This window comes from Colossoma macropomum, unplaced genomic scaffold (genome assembly GCF_904425465.1).
Source record: "Colossoma macropomum unplaced genomic scaffold, Colossoma_macropomum, whole genome shotgun sequence".
Classification (NCBI taxonomy): Eukaryota; Metazoa; Chordata; class Actinopteri; order Characiformes; family Serrasalmidae; genus Colossoma; species Colossoma macropomum.
In genome coordinates this window covers 23,307,190-23,323,734 of record NW_023494793.1, presented here as the reverse complement: position 1 = coordinate 23,323,734, position 16,545 = coordinate 23,307,190, and the positions used below count along the sequence as shown (strand labels likewise).

Genomic DNA, 16,545 nt, shown 5'->3' with positions numbered 1-16,545 from the left:
TTTTTGTCTCATCTGACCACAAAATCTGATCCTACATTTTAGTTGGTCACTCTGTTGCTTTCTGGAAAACTCCAAAAGTGCTTTGATGTGTTTTTTTCTTGAGTAATGGCTTCTTTCTAGCCATCCTCCCATACAGGACAGTTGTATGCAGAGCTCTTTGTGTCACTGACTGGTGTACCTTCACTCCAATCTCACCCACTCAACTATGTAGGTCCTTTAAAATAACTGTTGGCCGCTCTTCCCTCACAAATCCCCTTATCCAAAAAATTTGAACTTTTTAATGAATCATAGTTAGATGCCAATTGTAAGCCAGTTGTGTTCACAGAACACAGTATTTTTTTCACAGAACATTTTTTACATAAAATATATTACTATCAATTTCACTATAATTCATTTTCAGGGTCAGTCTTTTAAATATATAATATATAATATATGTCATAGAACAAATAATTAAAGTGTCATTTGTAATCCAGACAAGTTTGGTGACTTTTAATACTTTTGCAAGGTAAATGTAATAAGAATTCTCTTTTCCTGACATTGTAGGTTACCGGTTTTTTAAGGCAATTAGGACATTTTTATTCTGAAAGACAAAAACAAATACACATAACCTCTTTATTCAGTTAGGAGCATGTTCAGCTTGGGCCACTTCTGTTTTCACTGAGGAAGGTTACTTCACAAAAGTCATGGTAGAAATACAGAAGGTTAAAAAAAGACAAAACACTTACTTAAGGCTAGTCATAGGACTGATTTATTTCACAGAGTTAGGAAAATAAAATAATTTCATTAGCATATTAGTGTTGAGACACTCATGATTCCACCAGAAAGAGATGACAAAATCATTAGCCTATGATACAAATGGCACCAACAATGGTATGGTACACGACACTTCAGGAAGGCACCAATAAACATTACCTGCACCAACACAAATGCACAGACACATACATAGGCAGACACACTCACACAAACACACACATATTAGAGTTCTCTTTGATGCTGAGCTGCTACATGGAAACTCTGTTAGCTCAATGATATCTGCACTGATTTTAAACCCCACAATACATCTACTTAAATTCAACATGAATTGGAAATTGTAACACATTTTACTTTTGACATATTTTTGAGTGACACATGGTAACAGGAACAGCTAACAGAGTCTCTGAGTGTTTTTGCTTGATATGATGATATGTAGGGGTCACGGGAGCGGGAGGTGAATACGTTACTAGTTTATTTTTCCCTGGCTGCTGGTGCGTGGTGAAGTAATCAAAACTCAGAAGACTCAGAATATGATGAGTCATGCTTAATGTGACCAGGGACATAAACTAACAAGCTAAAAGAGGTCAATGTTGATTTTAAGTTGACTTTACAAGTACAATAACTATTCAATGCTGTAGCACAAATGCACATCTAGGGCAAATGCACTTGTGAAGATATTTCAAAATTTCATGTCCAAACAAGATTTCAAACAACACATGTCCACCGTGTCATGCTCATTACATTTGCCAACATGTGAAACATGAAGCATTTTAGGCAAACCCATGTTTACTCATTGTGTAATTAAAGACTCACTCTGTGATATTAGCTCAGCAATGTGCTGGTCACAACTTCTAGAAAGCTGAAAGAGAAGCTTGCGATTCAGAGCTCCAGGTCAAAGAATTAATTGTCTGAACCATGAAGTTGGTTTTTAAACAACCCCTCACATTCATTTATGAAGGAAAGGGAAAGCACCAACTTGACAGTGACAAAATGTATTTATATGTGATCAAAGTGATGCCCATAAAAATGTTACTGTATTTTCTGTAACTTCATTTGCCATTTCTAAATGTTTAATAATAAATATTACTAATAAGTTATTAAGCATGATGTAATCACAAACCGAATGAAGCGAGGCCAATTGAAGATAATTAACATTTTTTCTCTGTGGTGTCTTCTAGGTAGACACAATTAAGTGAGATCTCCTAATGGTTGGGTCTTTAAGAGGTGGACAGAAGGCCCTACATTTTAGCTTTACTACCAACATTATTAGGAAGTGGAAGTATAATAAACCAACAGACGTGTCTCAAAGCCAAGACTGCATTTCTCAGCTATTACAACACTGAATGATGTTCCAGAGTTTGTAATGAAATGTAAATTTTACTAGAATTTCTGTAAAGATAAATTTTAAACATATTGTACAGTGTCATTATAGCCTCCTCGGCCATCTCAAATATGTGTGAATGAGCACAGAAGAGGAGACTTTGCTAGCAGGATCAACCTTCACTTTGAGACACATCTAATCACATTTGATTTAGAGTGGGTGAGATCACCTTTGTGAGAAAAACTTCAGGTCTACAAAGCTAGAATGGCCTAAAGATGTTTATATGCATCAGTGTTAGCTTAGTGCTGACAAACCATTAGAAATCCCACAAGGGGGCAAGTTTGAAATTAGTGTCATCATAAAAGTGGATTTTATTTTTCTCATTTCTTGATCGGGTTTTGACATTTATGGCTGAAACTGAGGGCCTAGCTGGAACAGTCACAGTTCAGTGGGTTTTACAAACATTTCCATTGAGGAAGATCTTGCAGATTATGGCTAGAATATTTTCAGTGTATTTGCCTTCAATTTTGTCTGTATTATGCAATACTTTTGAGCATTTGAGCTAGCTAACTGTTGCCTTTAATGGTTTTCTTGTGTGTTATGTGAGAGGCATACACCCTCACATGTTACATCACAATAAGTGTCACATTACATCACAACAAGACCTGACCTTTCATTATAAACCTAATATCAGCTTTTCACATTTACATTTAACAACAAGGAAATTCAAGACTGCTCACTGTTTCAGGAATAAAAAAAACACACAGCTACAGTGTTCTCAGTACATTCAGTTCTAAGTTGTTTTTTATATTTCTGAAGTAGGTATCTACAGTTTGCAGAATATTGCACAGAGGCAGAGTTAACAAGGAGACAGGATTCAGACCAACATAATACAGACTGTTAGGAGGAGATGACTCATAAAAGAAGTTAGAAGTGTTCATTCATTCAAAATCAAGTGGAATGTATGGTTAAAGGCACATGTGCAACATAAGTGAAAAATAAATACAAAATATATTAAAAATTTATTAACCAAACGGGTTACAAATGTAAAAGCAAAACAACCACGATTAAATAAATCACAGTGGTGGAAAAATGCTGATATACTAAAGCATACATTGCTGTTATTTCACTGAGAATACCATTAGTTGCATTTCAAAGTTCAACTCAAAATGCAACTCAAGTTGTATTCAAGAGAATGTACTGGCATTTAGAAATAATAAAAAAGCTAAATTCCCACCACAGGTAAACAAAACATTGTTATCAATGTAAAATAGCAAAGGCCTCAGAAGTTAATACATTTTGTTAAAAGTGCCACTGCCTCTGCTGTCTAATACTCATTAATAGTAAACTCTCCCTTCTTTTATGTAATGATCTGTAGGCTAAAAGTCTCTTTTAAAATAAAATAGCTCTGCTTTTAATCCTAAACTCCTGGTCCCATATTTTATAATAAAACATTTAAAAAACAATACATTAGCATACTTTGCCAGTATATTACCCTCCCTTCCTCTGTGCGTTTGGTGTGTGTGAGTGTTAGAGAGAGAGAGATGTGCATGGATGGTAATTTAATTAAGAATTAATCGTCCTCCATGATGAAACTACTACTGAATTACCCAGTAGATTGGCACGTTAAAGGAATACTCCAGCGTTTTTCAATCTAACCAATATCTGCTGTGTCTGTAGCACATGGTCAATTACCACGAAGAGTCATTTTTTGACACATTGATTTGTATTTAGAAATGAAATCTGTAGACTTAAAACACACTTACAATAGTTAACAATAATTAAAGCTAATGGGCAGTTAAATATCCATTAGCTTCTATTAGAAGTTTCCTTTGAGTGGGGATGAGCATTTCAGTCAAACTTGTTATTTGAATTTGTGAATACCTTTTGAATACCACCCCCCAAAGAAAAAACAACAACAACAACAACAAACAAACAAACAAAAACATTTAGGACTACTACTCAGGCCACCTGAGATAATGCCACTCAGCATCTTACTACATTAAACCCAGGCCACAAATATCCCCAATAAGTGATACTGGCATTAAATTTACACAGAGGTAGGCAGCCAATCTGGTATCTTTACGATAAACAAACAAATGCTATTAGTCTGTTTTCACCTGAGCTAACATTACTAGTCACATCGTATTGTGCCTTGCACCTTTCAACTCAACACAATTAATGCAGAGTTAATTAACTGATCCCAAATGTGATTAATTCGTTAAATGATGCTGAAGGTTTTATTCAATACAAGTATTCAAATAAAGCTGAGCTTCTTGTTTACTGGGCTTTTCTGTAAAGCTTCCTATGTGCTATAGCAGCGCTCTGTACTATCTGCTATCCAGGGCTGCAGTATGCTACTTTCTTTGGACTAAACAGATAAAAAAACTGACTGACATAAGACTCATCTCCCTCTTGGGGACTACAGAGTTCAGACATCTCATTGTTCTGCAATATGAGAATGTGTAACGTTACAGAGAAACTAATTTGCAAATAAAAAATTCCTAATTTAATATTTGACCTTTTTTTAAACTTTCATGATTTTCAATATTTGAAAGTTTGGATTTGAGTTCTGCTCTTTTTCCTCACAATTATAATAGGAACTAACAGTTGCTTCGTTCAATCCCATTGGATTCTATTGTAAGTGTGAGTCAACAGTTTTCTATTCATTTTTAAGTACACAGAGCTGCTTTTTCAAAATTGCTGTTCAAGCAAATCTAGCATACAGTACTGATACAGTGGATAGAGATTAGGCTGAACAATGCTGGAGTTTTCCTTTAAAACAGAAAAATTGCCACAACATTAGCAGAGTAAACGGGTATTGCTACACTATTGATGTACCACTGTTAAAAACACTTGTGTGCAAATTTCGAGAGAGGAGCTACAGTAGGAGATGCACTGATGCTACCAGGTGATCAGAGACATAAATGAACACCTATAAGCACTCCATCTTTTGGCACAGTGATTGCGTCTCAAATTTTCCACCTTAATCTCTCTCCTCTCTCTGGATATCTTCTCTCTTCTCTTTCAATTCTCTCACTCTGTCTTCCAGACTTTGTTGAGAACCTTCACCACCTCTTCATAGATGATAAAAACGATGGCTACGTCCAAGCATACGCGGCCCAGCCGAGGAACTGTGCCCTTGTAGAACCTAAACACAAACAGAGACACTTAAATTTAGACCACTTTTTAGTGCAGTGGTAACTACTCAAAGCTTTTGAGTAGCAGCGCATACACTAAAACCGCTTACAATCTTGCCAGTGTAGTATGTTTGTAGTGGACTGGAGTGGCCACAAAAATGGTTTCGCAATTTATAACTTATACACATGCTCTTTTTCTCTTTTATTCTCTCTTTTCCTTCTGACTGTGTAATCTTTGTTTACAGGCCAGGGACAAACCACATAAGAGAAAAAAACCTTTGATCTTCCTTTAGTCGTTATTAAAAGGTTTTATAGCACTGTGCAAAACAATCTGTTTAAACATTTAAGAGCCAAGAACAGAGAACAGTCAAATCACAGACACAAGCCCAAAATTGTCGTACGCCATTGGAGGGCAGCGTTTCAAAAGAAAAACCATTAAAGGGGCACTCCAACCTAAAACCAGCATATAAGATTTTATTTGCTGCATTATTTGTTGTGCGGCCCAGCATTGCATCTCTTAGCCTTATCGTTTAGACAGCATTCACAATTTCGCATTTTTTTGCATCCATCAAAGTTCTCTCACTACAACACCCAGCATGCACTGTGTAAATACATCATACAACTATTGTGAATCCCCTCGCAGTGACAAATAAATGCACTGATTTAGATGCTAATAAAATAGAAGCAATATTCCACTTCCTAGCAGTAACACTGTCTTCTTTCTGTGTTAGCCAGCTAGCAAAAAAAAAAAATCCTCAAGTATCTGCCCCAAAGATTTTTCAAAAGTTCATCCCACCTTCAAGATACACCATCAGAAGGGAGGTTTCCTAATCATGAAACTGGAAAATCTCACACTCAAGCCTGTAGGAGGTGAGTAGGCATGTTTACAAGAAATGAATGATGGTTTTGCATTTTGGCCCAAGTGCCCCTTTAAGAGAAGAGAACAGTCAACACACACACACACACCCACCCACCCACACAGAAACTTACGCAGTTGGTCCCTCATGTTTCATGATCTGCACAGCACAGTCTACAGTGTTTTTATACTTATGAGCCTCCAAACCCTGCAAAAAAAAAATACACATACCATGGTTAAAATTTAGGAATATCTTGCACACCACAACAGCACTCACTCACTCTGTTCTACAACACTCGCCTGCATTCTGGTCTTGATCACATCTAGAGGCGTGTTTCCAAACACACTAGCAGCACCAGCTACAGCACCAAACACACCCGTCACTATAGGGTTCATAGGCCTGTTGGGGTTGTCACCTAGATCACGCAGGGAAAAGGCAGATGAAAGAACTGTAATGTTAGAAGAATTCTTACTTTGGAGGTCATGAGACTTGCTTTATCAACCACATGCCAACAGAGGGCAGCATTCCAAATGAAATGATAACTTCCACCAGTACATCTCTCACAACACAGCATTAACCCCTTTGTGCCCAATTTTTTCCCTGCGATTTTATGCATACTGAAGTATTGGTGAGCTCCAAATTGGTAAAAAAGGAAAAAAAGTCATAAGATCTTGACAGTGACAGTTTATTCTCTCTTTATCCTATAAAACTATTATTATTCATGAGTCAGTCTTTAAAAACATCAAATAACACCTTACCAGGTTTTTATAAAAGCTTTAATTACAAATGCTACCAGTATTTCACACATATGCTACATAAATACACCCACCTTTGTACCAGTTCTTCAGTGAAGTCATGACAAAAAATCGGATGGCCTGATTGGAGCCCTGCTTAAGCACTGTTGCTGTGAGACCCTGATATGTTCCCCTAATTCCTGAAAGTGGGGAAAAAGAATGCAGCCAAAAGTGAGAGAGAGAGTCATCTACCAGAGAACAGAGAAACTCTTGACCCCTATTGAACTAGTCTTATTGATCTTAATCAATAAAGGGGCATGTTTAAAAGTGCCTTATCTGTGTCCACTTTCAGCATAAGCTTTGGACTTCTGACCATCACACCTTTATGAGCTTCTTGGGCATCCCATTTCAAAACCATGGGTATTACGATGGATTTGCACTCACACCTTTGTGGCTATAACAGCCTCTTCTAGGAAGGCTTTCCACAAGACTTTGGAATGTCTGTGGGAATTGGTGCCCATTCAGTCAAAAGAGCATTTTTAGGACCGGCACTGATGCTGGAGGAGAAGGCCTGGCTCACAGTTGATGTTCCAATTCAGAACAAAGGTGTTCAGTGGGGTTGAGGTAAGGGCTCTGTGCAGGCCAGATGAAGGTCCTCCACACCAAACTCATCAAATGTCTTTAAAACCTGACATATAACTGTCTAAATTGGCTTTGTATGCTGTTGCGTAAACTTTTCCTTTCACTGCAACTGATGGTACCCTAAAAATAAATCCAGACAATTATCCCTACTTCCCAAACTTTGCTGTTGGCACTATGCATTCTGGTAGGTAGCATTCTCCTGGCATCCACCAAAACCAGATTTGTCCCTTGGACTGTCAGATCACTCTAGAGAACACGTTTCCACTCCTCCAAAGTCTAGGGCCGGCAGGCTTAATACCACTCCAGCTGATGCTTGGCATTGTGCATAGTGATTATAGGTTTGTGTGCAGCTGCTTTGCCATGGAAACCCATTTCATGAAGCTCCCAATGCACAGTTCTTGTGCTGATGTTGCTTCCAGAGGCAGGTTAGAACTCTGTAGTGAGTCATTTAACAGAGAACAGACAATTTTCAGGTGCTACATGCTCCAGTGCTTGGTGGCCCCAGACTAAGAGTTTGCATGGTCTACCACTTTGTGGCTAAGTTGCTGTTGCTCCTAGATGCATCAATTTCAGAATAATGGCAGATCTAGAAGAGCAGAAATTTGGTGAAATGAAATGACTGGTAAAAGTGGCATCCAATGACAATGGCACATTTAAAGTCACTGACCTTTTCAGCATGACTTATTCTGCTGCCAACATTTGTCTATGAAGATTGCATGGCTATGAGCTTGATTTTATACGCTTGTTAGCAATGGCTAAAGCACCTGAGCTCAATAATTAGAACGGTCCACATATTTTTGGCCATTTAGTGTACTACTGAACAATACAACAGTGGACAGCTCTGCACTACCTCTGCTAAACAGCAGGGAGCACTGCCGTTATAAAATCATAAGAACACAGCCTTCAGTACCTTGAGTTCTAACGATCTCTCGCACTCCATGAAAGAAGCCCCGATATTTGGGATTGGCTGAGGTCTGGTCATGGATGAATTTAACCTGGTAAAGAAGAATAGAAAAGTAGATCTGACTGTAGATCAGACAGTACAGCTGCTGAAATAAATAGATAACAATCCTTTTTTATTACAGAAGTGTGTTTAGTTTTGGATCTAGTCACCATGAGTTACACAATGACGTCTGGGAAGGATTCAGTTGAGTCAGCCATGAAGGTATGGCTGTTCACACCAAGAAAAAAAAACTGACTACTACTCTGCTTTGCTATGTGTCATCAATTATTAGAAGAAAACAACTTGAACTGTTTCTATTTTTCAAAGAAAACAGTAATCTGAAAATCAAGGCTAGGTGACTTGTAATCAGCAATCAGTTCCTGCTGATATGCTGTTCCCTGTTTAGGCTACTTTATATTACAGAAAGATATTTAAGAAAATATCTGTATATAACAGCTTGAAAAGCCCAGTTAAATTACTTTTAAAACAAGAAAAGTACTGTGTCATATTGGGAAATAAAAACATAAAATGTGGCCTGTGCAAAAGGAACAGGTTTTATTCTATGTTTTATTTTTTCCAATATGTAAACCTGACAAATAAATAGAAATTGTGCACTCAAATTTGCAGGAAACTTTACATCATATTTACATACATTTTTTTACATATTTAAATAAACCAGCTTCAAGCTTTTGCACACAACTGTATGTAAAATGTTTCGGGTGACGGATGATAAAGAAATCCTTGTACAACTGTTAAGTGTTGCTGACAGAGCTTTGAAACATCATTTACCTTGACTGTTTCCATAGGACAGACAACCAGCACTGCCTCCATGACCCCCGCTCCCAGGCCACAGACTAAACCACGCGTGCTGTCCAATCTCCCAGCCTCATCACGCATCTGATTACTCAAAATCTCAAACACACCAAACCTACGAGAGAGAGAGAGACAGAGAGAGAGTGAAGAGTTTCAAATTATAAATATAGAATCATCCATTAATTAGAAACACCTGCATTCCCCCTAAGTGGAAACTTTAGGCTTACCAAACAACAGGCGGAGAGGGGTTGGGGTGGTAGTGCAATTGCACTGTGGCCCATGGCGCAGGTGGGCCCATGGTGACCAGGCCCCGTAAATGTTTATTATTATATAGATCCACATAGATACAGTATAGACACAATTGTACACCTATGGCTTACAGAAAGATCCAAATTCATAACATATCTCACCACTTATCATCAACACTATACAGACCTTCACAACTTGCAACAGGATATATATATATATACATTATTTTCAAATCTTAAAGAGGGAGTCTAGCAAACACTTTTCTGAGGCCCATAAGATCCCAGTTATGCTACTGCTTATATCACTGTCAGAACAAAACCTCATATTTTCTAAATGGTAACTTCACATCCAGGCCAAGATCATCCAATGGGTTTTATGGGTATAGGCCCAGGGGCCCCAGCTAGCAATCATGAAAAAATCTAAACAGCTATTTTGACTTACGGTGGAAATTTTTCTAGCTGCACAGTGAAAAAAGTAACTCATCTGTCATGTTACAGCCGATTGTAATCCTGATGCTTTCCATGTCTTTCCTAAATGTTCGCTTCATTTTCTCCTCCAATCCCTGCTTAGTAACCTCTCCACTATCCACCTTTACCTCAGTCAAAGTTTCAGGTTTTACAGAAGTGAGCTGGTGAGAATGTACTAAATTTGAAGCTTCAGAAGATGTGCCATGATGGATCTGTAAAAGCAAGACCTAATACTTTGACAGAGTAGAGGACACTTATTCAAGCCAAATATAAAATGACAAGTTAAAGAAAAAAGTTGCACCATCTCTGTCAGCAGTGATCTGCAAACTGTCATCAGAGGTAAGATATAAATGAATGTTGTGGCACAGAATGCTTGATGCTTTGGATTTTTAAGTTTTTCCATCTGTATGTACATTTCAGCTGTGTGATTTCAACTGATGTTATTTTCATCAGGGTAAATGTGTTAATGTGTGAAGAGTGGATGCATGCCTTATAGTGAAGAGTTGCATTGGTTGTTGGGTTTATGTTAAACTTGCAAGTAATCTTGCTATTATTTTTGTCTCAGTGGTTTATATTGGTGGACTTATAGCAGTGCTTATACTGCGGTTCATATGCTGCCAGCATGGTGCTGCACAGGCCTTGTGTAACCTGCTGTAATATATAAAAAAAATCCCTGACCACCCAAAAAAGGTAGCCATGAAATACAACAGCACTACCAAGGATGCATGAGTAAAAGGGGCTCTACATATACAGGTGGTGTTATAAAAGAATGGATGTTACTGCTAGCTATGTTTCTATGACTTGAATAGACAGAAAGTGACCACTGGGTAACAGTTATGTTAAAGCTGTGCAGGCAGGAGGAGCAACATCAGCCTGATTGGTGAGGATATTAATTAAGTATGCCCTACCCAAGATTAGTACTGCCCAGTCCCAGTCAAGAGAGGGAACGTGGACAAAATACATCAGCCATTTAGTGGACAATTATTCAGTGTAAATACTTTGTATACTGTATATGAACATTATTAAGCAATGGTCAAGATTAAAGAAAACACATATTTAGGTTCATTGGGGCCTTAATAACATCACCAGTCTAGTCAAGTAAGGATTACAGCAGGCTCTTAAAATTTCCAGTCCATTCTAGTCCTCTCTACCACAAACTGGGTACACACTTCAGCTTTTCATCTGCTGTTACAAACTGAGAACTGAGATTGAGGTCTGGTGATTTTGCTGGTCAGCCAAAGTGTTCCAGCTTTCCACTGTGCCTGCTGAATGAGCCATCCTACAATTGTCACTCTGCAATGTGGGAATGTCAATGTTGTGTTCTCCTCAGATGTGAAGCACAAGGTTAATGGAAGAGTAGGCTACTATGGACAGGAGACTCTCAAGAGACTGGAGTAGTCCTTACCTGACAAGATTAGCACTGTCATTAAGGCAATTGGATGATTAACCAGGTTTTAGAGAAGAAATGGTGAATGCTAATTTGTTGTCCAGGGAGTTTTAGTTTAAGAGCAATTTCACAACTAGCTTGTTTGGTGCAGACAGATTTGTACTTTGTCTTTAGTTTGGTCCATTTTAACGGGTGTGAACACTCCACACATACTCAAGTGTGCACTAAACAAGGGAACTGTGGTCCGCCAAACAGTATGTGTTTTGGTTCGCCATAAAAGTGAACCCTCAGTTCGCTGCTGGTGGGAAGGCATTTTTAAAATGATCTGCTCCAAACGAGGGAATTCAACATTGGAGCATGCTTTCCTGTACTTCTAACAGCACATCAGCTCTGTACGTTTCCATAATCTGCTGTTTTAATATTTGACTCTTGGTAGACACTCATATTGTTTTTACAGCACAAGCTGCTGCTAATAACAGCAGACGAGTAATAAAATAACAATGAAGGAATGCATTCGTTTTTGGCACATGGACTGCAGAGCATGTTTTTGGCCGAGCATCAGTGACCTGATTGGTTAAATTTAAACTGACAAATCAATCATAAAGAAGCAGAGATCAAGTAAGGTTTATTATTACTGCTTTGATTGTGATTCATATATGTTAATTGTCTCTATTTTAAAAACAGTGTTATAGGGCAATATATTTAAATCAAGAATATATATAAGTTATAGATCTGGATTTTATACAGAGATGGGCTGGTGAAAGTTACAAGATTTTTTTGGCTTCCAACATAGTACAGTACAAGTACAGATAGCTTGTATACCAGCCAAATTTCAGAAAGCGAATTAGATGTAAAAACAGCCTTAGACACTCTGGACTCTCCCAAGTCTCACAGAATACAGGAAGAAAAGGGATGTATTTCCACTGGAATATCATCTCACTTCTTACTCAGTCACTAACGCTGACACACACTCCAACCACCAGCTCTGGCGACACATCCTTCCCTGGCTGCCAGACAGACTCGCTCCATCAGCCCTGCAGAATATTTACCACCTGCCAAGACGACACAGGCTTCCTCCTTAATCAGCTGGCGTCGGCAGTAACCCGGGCAACCGCTGGCAAGAGAGCACAGGGGACCAGTAGCCAGATCCAGGAACTTAAGGAGGGAGATTTTTTTGTTTACCTGTTTTTTTCCTCCCCTTATCGGTGAAAAGACAAGGCTTTAGTATGGCCGGGTGGAGACGGAGAGCTATTTACAGCTCAGAATTGAGTTATTGGCTCAAAAAAAGAAACGCTCGAGATGCAAACACACATGCTGCCGTCTGTCTGATGAACATCTCTGACATCTCTCCACCTGAGCGCCCACACACATCTTGAATCACTCCATCTCTCTCTACTGTTCTCTCTCTCTTTCTTTCTTTTTCTCTCTATCTCGGCTATTTCAACATCTCTCTCCCTCTGCTTCTCTCACTACCTTTATCTCTCTCTCCACCTCTGCCTGTCTCACCATTTACCTCTCTCTCTCTCACACATTTCTCTCTGTTATACCATCTCTCTCTTATACTGTCTCTCTACCTCTGTTATTCCGTTTCTCCCTCTCTCTCCCTTTCTCTCTCTCTTTCTCTCTCTGGCCATTTATCTTTCTCTTTATTAGATCTGAGCAGCTCTTTGGCAGGACAAGGCACCACTCATACTTCCAATGCATATTCTCTTTCTCTTGGCGTCTCTCGCTCTGCCTTTACATCCTTAACAAACCTTGAAAACACGTTTCTTATGAACACTAAATGACAGTGTGAGCCTTTTTTAGAATGACATGGTCATTCACAAACATCACTTGAGAAAAAATGAAAAAGAATTAAAGGGTGGGCCAGAATAAACGACAGTGGGACAGGATGTGGGCCCGGAGCCACCTGCTCTTAGATGAGTCACACTCGTATTTATCGTCACAGCAAGTACCTAACGACACTGACTCCATTAGAGGGGTTGCTGCAAGGTCAATCCTTCTTCCTCTCTTTCCCTCCCCCCCTTCTATTTTTTTCTATCTCTCTCTGTCCATCCCAGCACAAACCCAATCAGCTAATGAAAAGTGGGGGAGAGACAGAGCGAAGGAGGAAGGGACGCTGGGGGACAATCAATCAGAGTAATCAGAAAGAGGGGACGGTTAGAGACAGTATGGCTGAAGACACAGAATATGACAGTAGAGAAACAATCAGTTCACCTAAATTCATCCAGGTCAAAGAAATTTCTGGGGAACTACTATTTTCTCTACAAATAAGTGCTATTGATGTATTGATATTGCTAGATATATTCCTAATTTTCACATTTATAAATGTTTTTGCATTGACATCTGCAGCCACGTACATGAAAAATATCAGATACTGGCAGAATTCCATATTAGTGCATCTCTAAAAAATAGATGGGTATTGGCAACATATGCAACATATGCTTGTCTTCTTCAGTCCTGTTGGAAAAGCAATTCAGGTGGTTTCTAAGGAACAAGCTTAACAGAATGTTCAAGAGCGTCTAAAACTGCATCAAAATATTTTAAAGATATTTTTATAATGTGGAAAATAATAGCAAATAAGAATAATTCTTCTAATGCTATGTGTCCAAACTTTTGACTGGTACTGAATCACAGTATCACAGTATCAGGTGATATTTCAGGGTGCACTGATAAAGTTGATAAAATGAACTCAAGCTTCCTGAGCGACGAGGCTCTATAGTAAAAGAGTGTCTTATAAATCTGACATAGTATGCCAACCTTACACAGTAGTCTTGGTGGTCTTAGAAAAAATAATGATGAACTACAGTTTGATTGCCCTAACCATGTTCCATATACAAATGCATTCATTCATAGCTACTGCTGCTAGGTTGAAAAAAAAAATCTCAACCTAATGAACAGCTGCAGTGATCTTTGTTTAGAGTCAGTAAATAATGTTTCCAATTTAAAATGTTATGGAGTTGGGAACCGTTCATGAATTTTTATGACCTATTTTGAATTCTTTAGAGTCATATTGGCTTTTTAAAAAGCATGGATGCTTTTACATATGACGCGAGTAAGCTCACCTCACTAATGTGAGTTATGCCATAAAACTGCAACATAGATCAGCTAAAAAATAAAATAATAAACTGGCTGATTGCATGTTTGGAGCTGATGGCGGTCGATTCTGATCACGCATCCCAGTGAGAGTAACAGTTGCTGCATGTTCCAGCTAATGAGAGTATATATCAAAAACAGTCGTATGCAAATGTATGTTTTGATCCAACGCAAGAGAGAGAGAGAAGGACAGAGAGATGATAAATTAAGATAAAAACCTTTGTTACTCACAAGTTTCAGAACATAAGCTTACATTATTTGTCTGGTTCAGTCTCAGTTCACATACAGAGTGACCTGCACAGCTAGTTATCATATAGTGGACTGAAAAATTAGCCTACTGACCCCAGATTCACTTTGGAGAATGAACATGTGTTAAGCAGGTTTAATTGAAATTAGGTAGTGTGAAAATAGCAACAACAAATGTGCCACCAATATTAGCTCTATTCTAACAGTTAGATCTTTCACGTGCAAAACAAATATCATTTGAAATTAAGAATGCACTCTAAGTGTTTCTCATGTTGAACAGAATGTAAATAGAAAGGTCAGTTAGAACCTAAGACCAACGGCTAGTATACCGTCTACATGTCATAACTGTCTAATTCACACACAGTGCATCAGGAAGGCATGTATGTGTGTGTGTGTGTGTGTGTGAGAGTGCGTGGTTGTGTGTGTGTGTGTGTGAGGTCAGAACTGCTGTCTCTTTAGGTGTCACTGAAGCCTCAGAGTAGCAGAGAGCACTGCTCTGACTGTCAACAAAGGACACGCACTGCTGGACCTGTCTATTCATCTGACACACACACACAAACACACACACACACACACACACACACACACTCAGATCTTTGGAGGACTGATTGTCCAAGCCTGTCATAAATTTGAAAAGGGCTTTGGCATAATAAAGATTTTCTGTGCGCTTGTATTTGTGTGTGTGTGTGTGTGTGTGTGTGTGTGTGTGTGTGTTTGAGTATGCTTAGGTCTTTGTTCCATGAACAAAAACAAGCTGCATAATAAATGTCAAGTCTCCAAAATAGAAAAATCATTAAAGCAGCCACTATGAAAAAGAAAATATTTACGTCTGTTTAGTGTGTGTATGTTTGTGTGTGTGTGAGTGTGGTGTACACACCTGACTGCTGATTTGGGTATAGATCCATACAGTAGCGAGCTGAGGCCTCTGTATAAGCCCTTTACTCCATGGCCTCGAACCGTCTGTGTAACACAGTCCCCTGTAGATAAAACATTAAAACATTAGAGGAACATGTACAAGACCTACAAAGCCACAACTCAACACTGATTGCAGCAACATACTGTTGTTAATTAAAATTCATTAAGAGTTATTACTTACTTTGTTTTGCTTATTCAAAAGTTATTTTACCTAATTTCACATTTAATACATATTCAATTAACCAAGTTAATAACGCATAAACATAACAAATGAGCTTTTTTTGTTTTTTAAAACCATTAATGAATTTCTCTAGTTTGACCCTTTGAACCGTCAATAACAGTGTAGGCTGTCCAGATGCTGTATGCTGATATGACAGATATATCTGAGATTGTAGTAAATATGCATTTTCTTGCACATTTTAGTGCCTAATTTCTATTCATTTGCTGAGTTTAACATATTGGGTAAAAATAAAATGTAAAATGTGCCCGTATCTTTGCACAGGGCACATTTTATGTTTCATTTTTTTCCCCCAATAAGCTAAATTCAGCAAATAAACAGTACTTGTGTGTTAAACGTGCAGTAGTGTGTTCTCTGTATAGGATGTGTAAAGTTTTTTTTACTTAGGAAATCACCAACACATATATTTGCATATGACTGTATATGATACATACTCTCTTTAGTTGGAACATGCTGCCACTGTTGCTCTAACTGGGATGCATTCACTCTATAGTAATCACATGATTTTCATGTTCAGGTTGAACTCTGAATTCACACTAAGAAAATAACATTACTGAATTAGTGTACTGAAAGTAACTAAAAGTAGTAAATATATTCTGTTTATTAAATGGAAAAAACATTTATCTTATTTGATGAATACGATAAATGTGATTAATCATGATCAAGTAAAATAATACAATTAATCACAATTAAATATTTTTAGTCATTAGACTAGAAGCTAAATATACAGTTACACAAATAGCT

The 16,545-nt window shown here is 38.1% G+C and overlaps 1 protein-coding gene across 1 annotated transcript in view; it reads right to left on the bottom strand.

The window, feature by feature from the left end:
* Window positions 1–725: 725 nt before the first annotated feature.
* si:dkey-178e17.1 (tricarboxylate transport protein B, mitochondrial) overlaps window positions 726–16,545 on the bottom strand; it is a 29,747-nt gene continuing 13,927 nt past the window's right edge. Inside the window, exons 3-9 of the mRNA XM_036578894.1 lie at window positions 15,526–15,625; window positions 9,180–9,318; window positions 8,358–8,442; window positions 6,901–7,005; window positions 6,371–6,486; window positions 6,205–6,278; window positions 726–5,225 (exon numbers count right to left, since the gene is read on the bottom strand). Coding sequence (XP_036434787.1) covers window positions 5,111–5,225; window positions 6,205–6,278; window positions 6,371–6,486; window positions 6,901–7,005; window positions 8,358–8,442; window positions 9,180–9,318; window positions 15,526–15,625 — 734 coding nt within the window. The 3' untranslated portion in view covers window positions 726–5,110. The remainder of the gene's footprint in view (window positions 5,226–6,204; window positions 6,279–6,370; window positions 6,487–6,900; window positions 7,006–8,357; window positions 8,443–9,179; window positions 9,319–15,525; window positions 15,626–16,545) is intronic.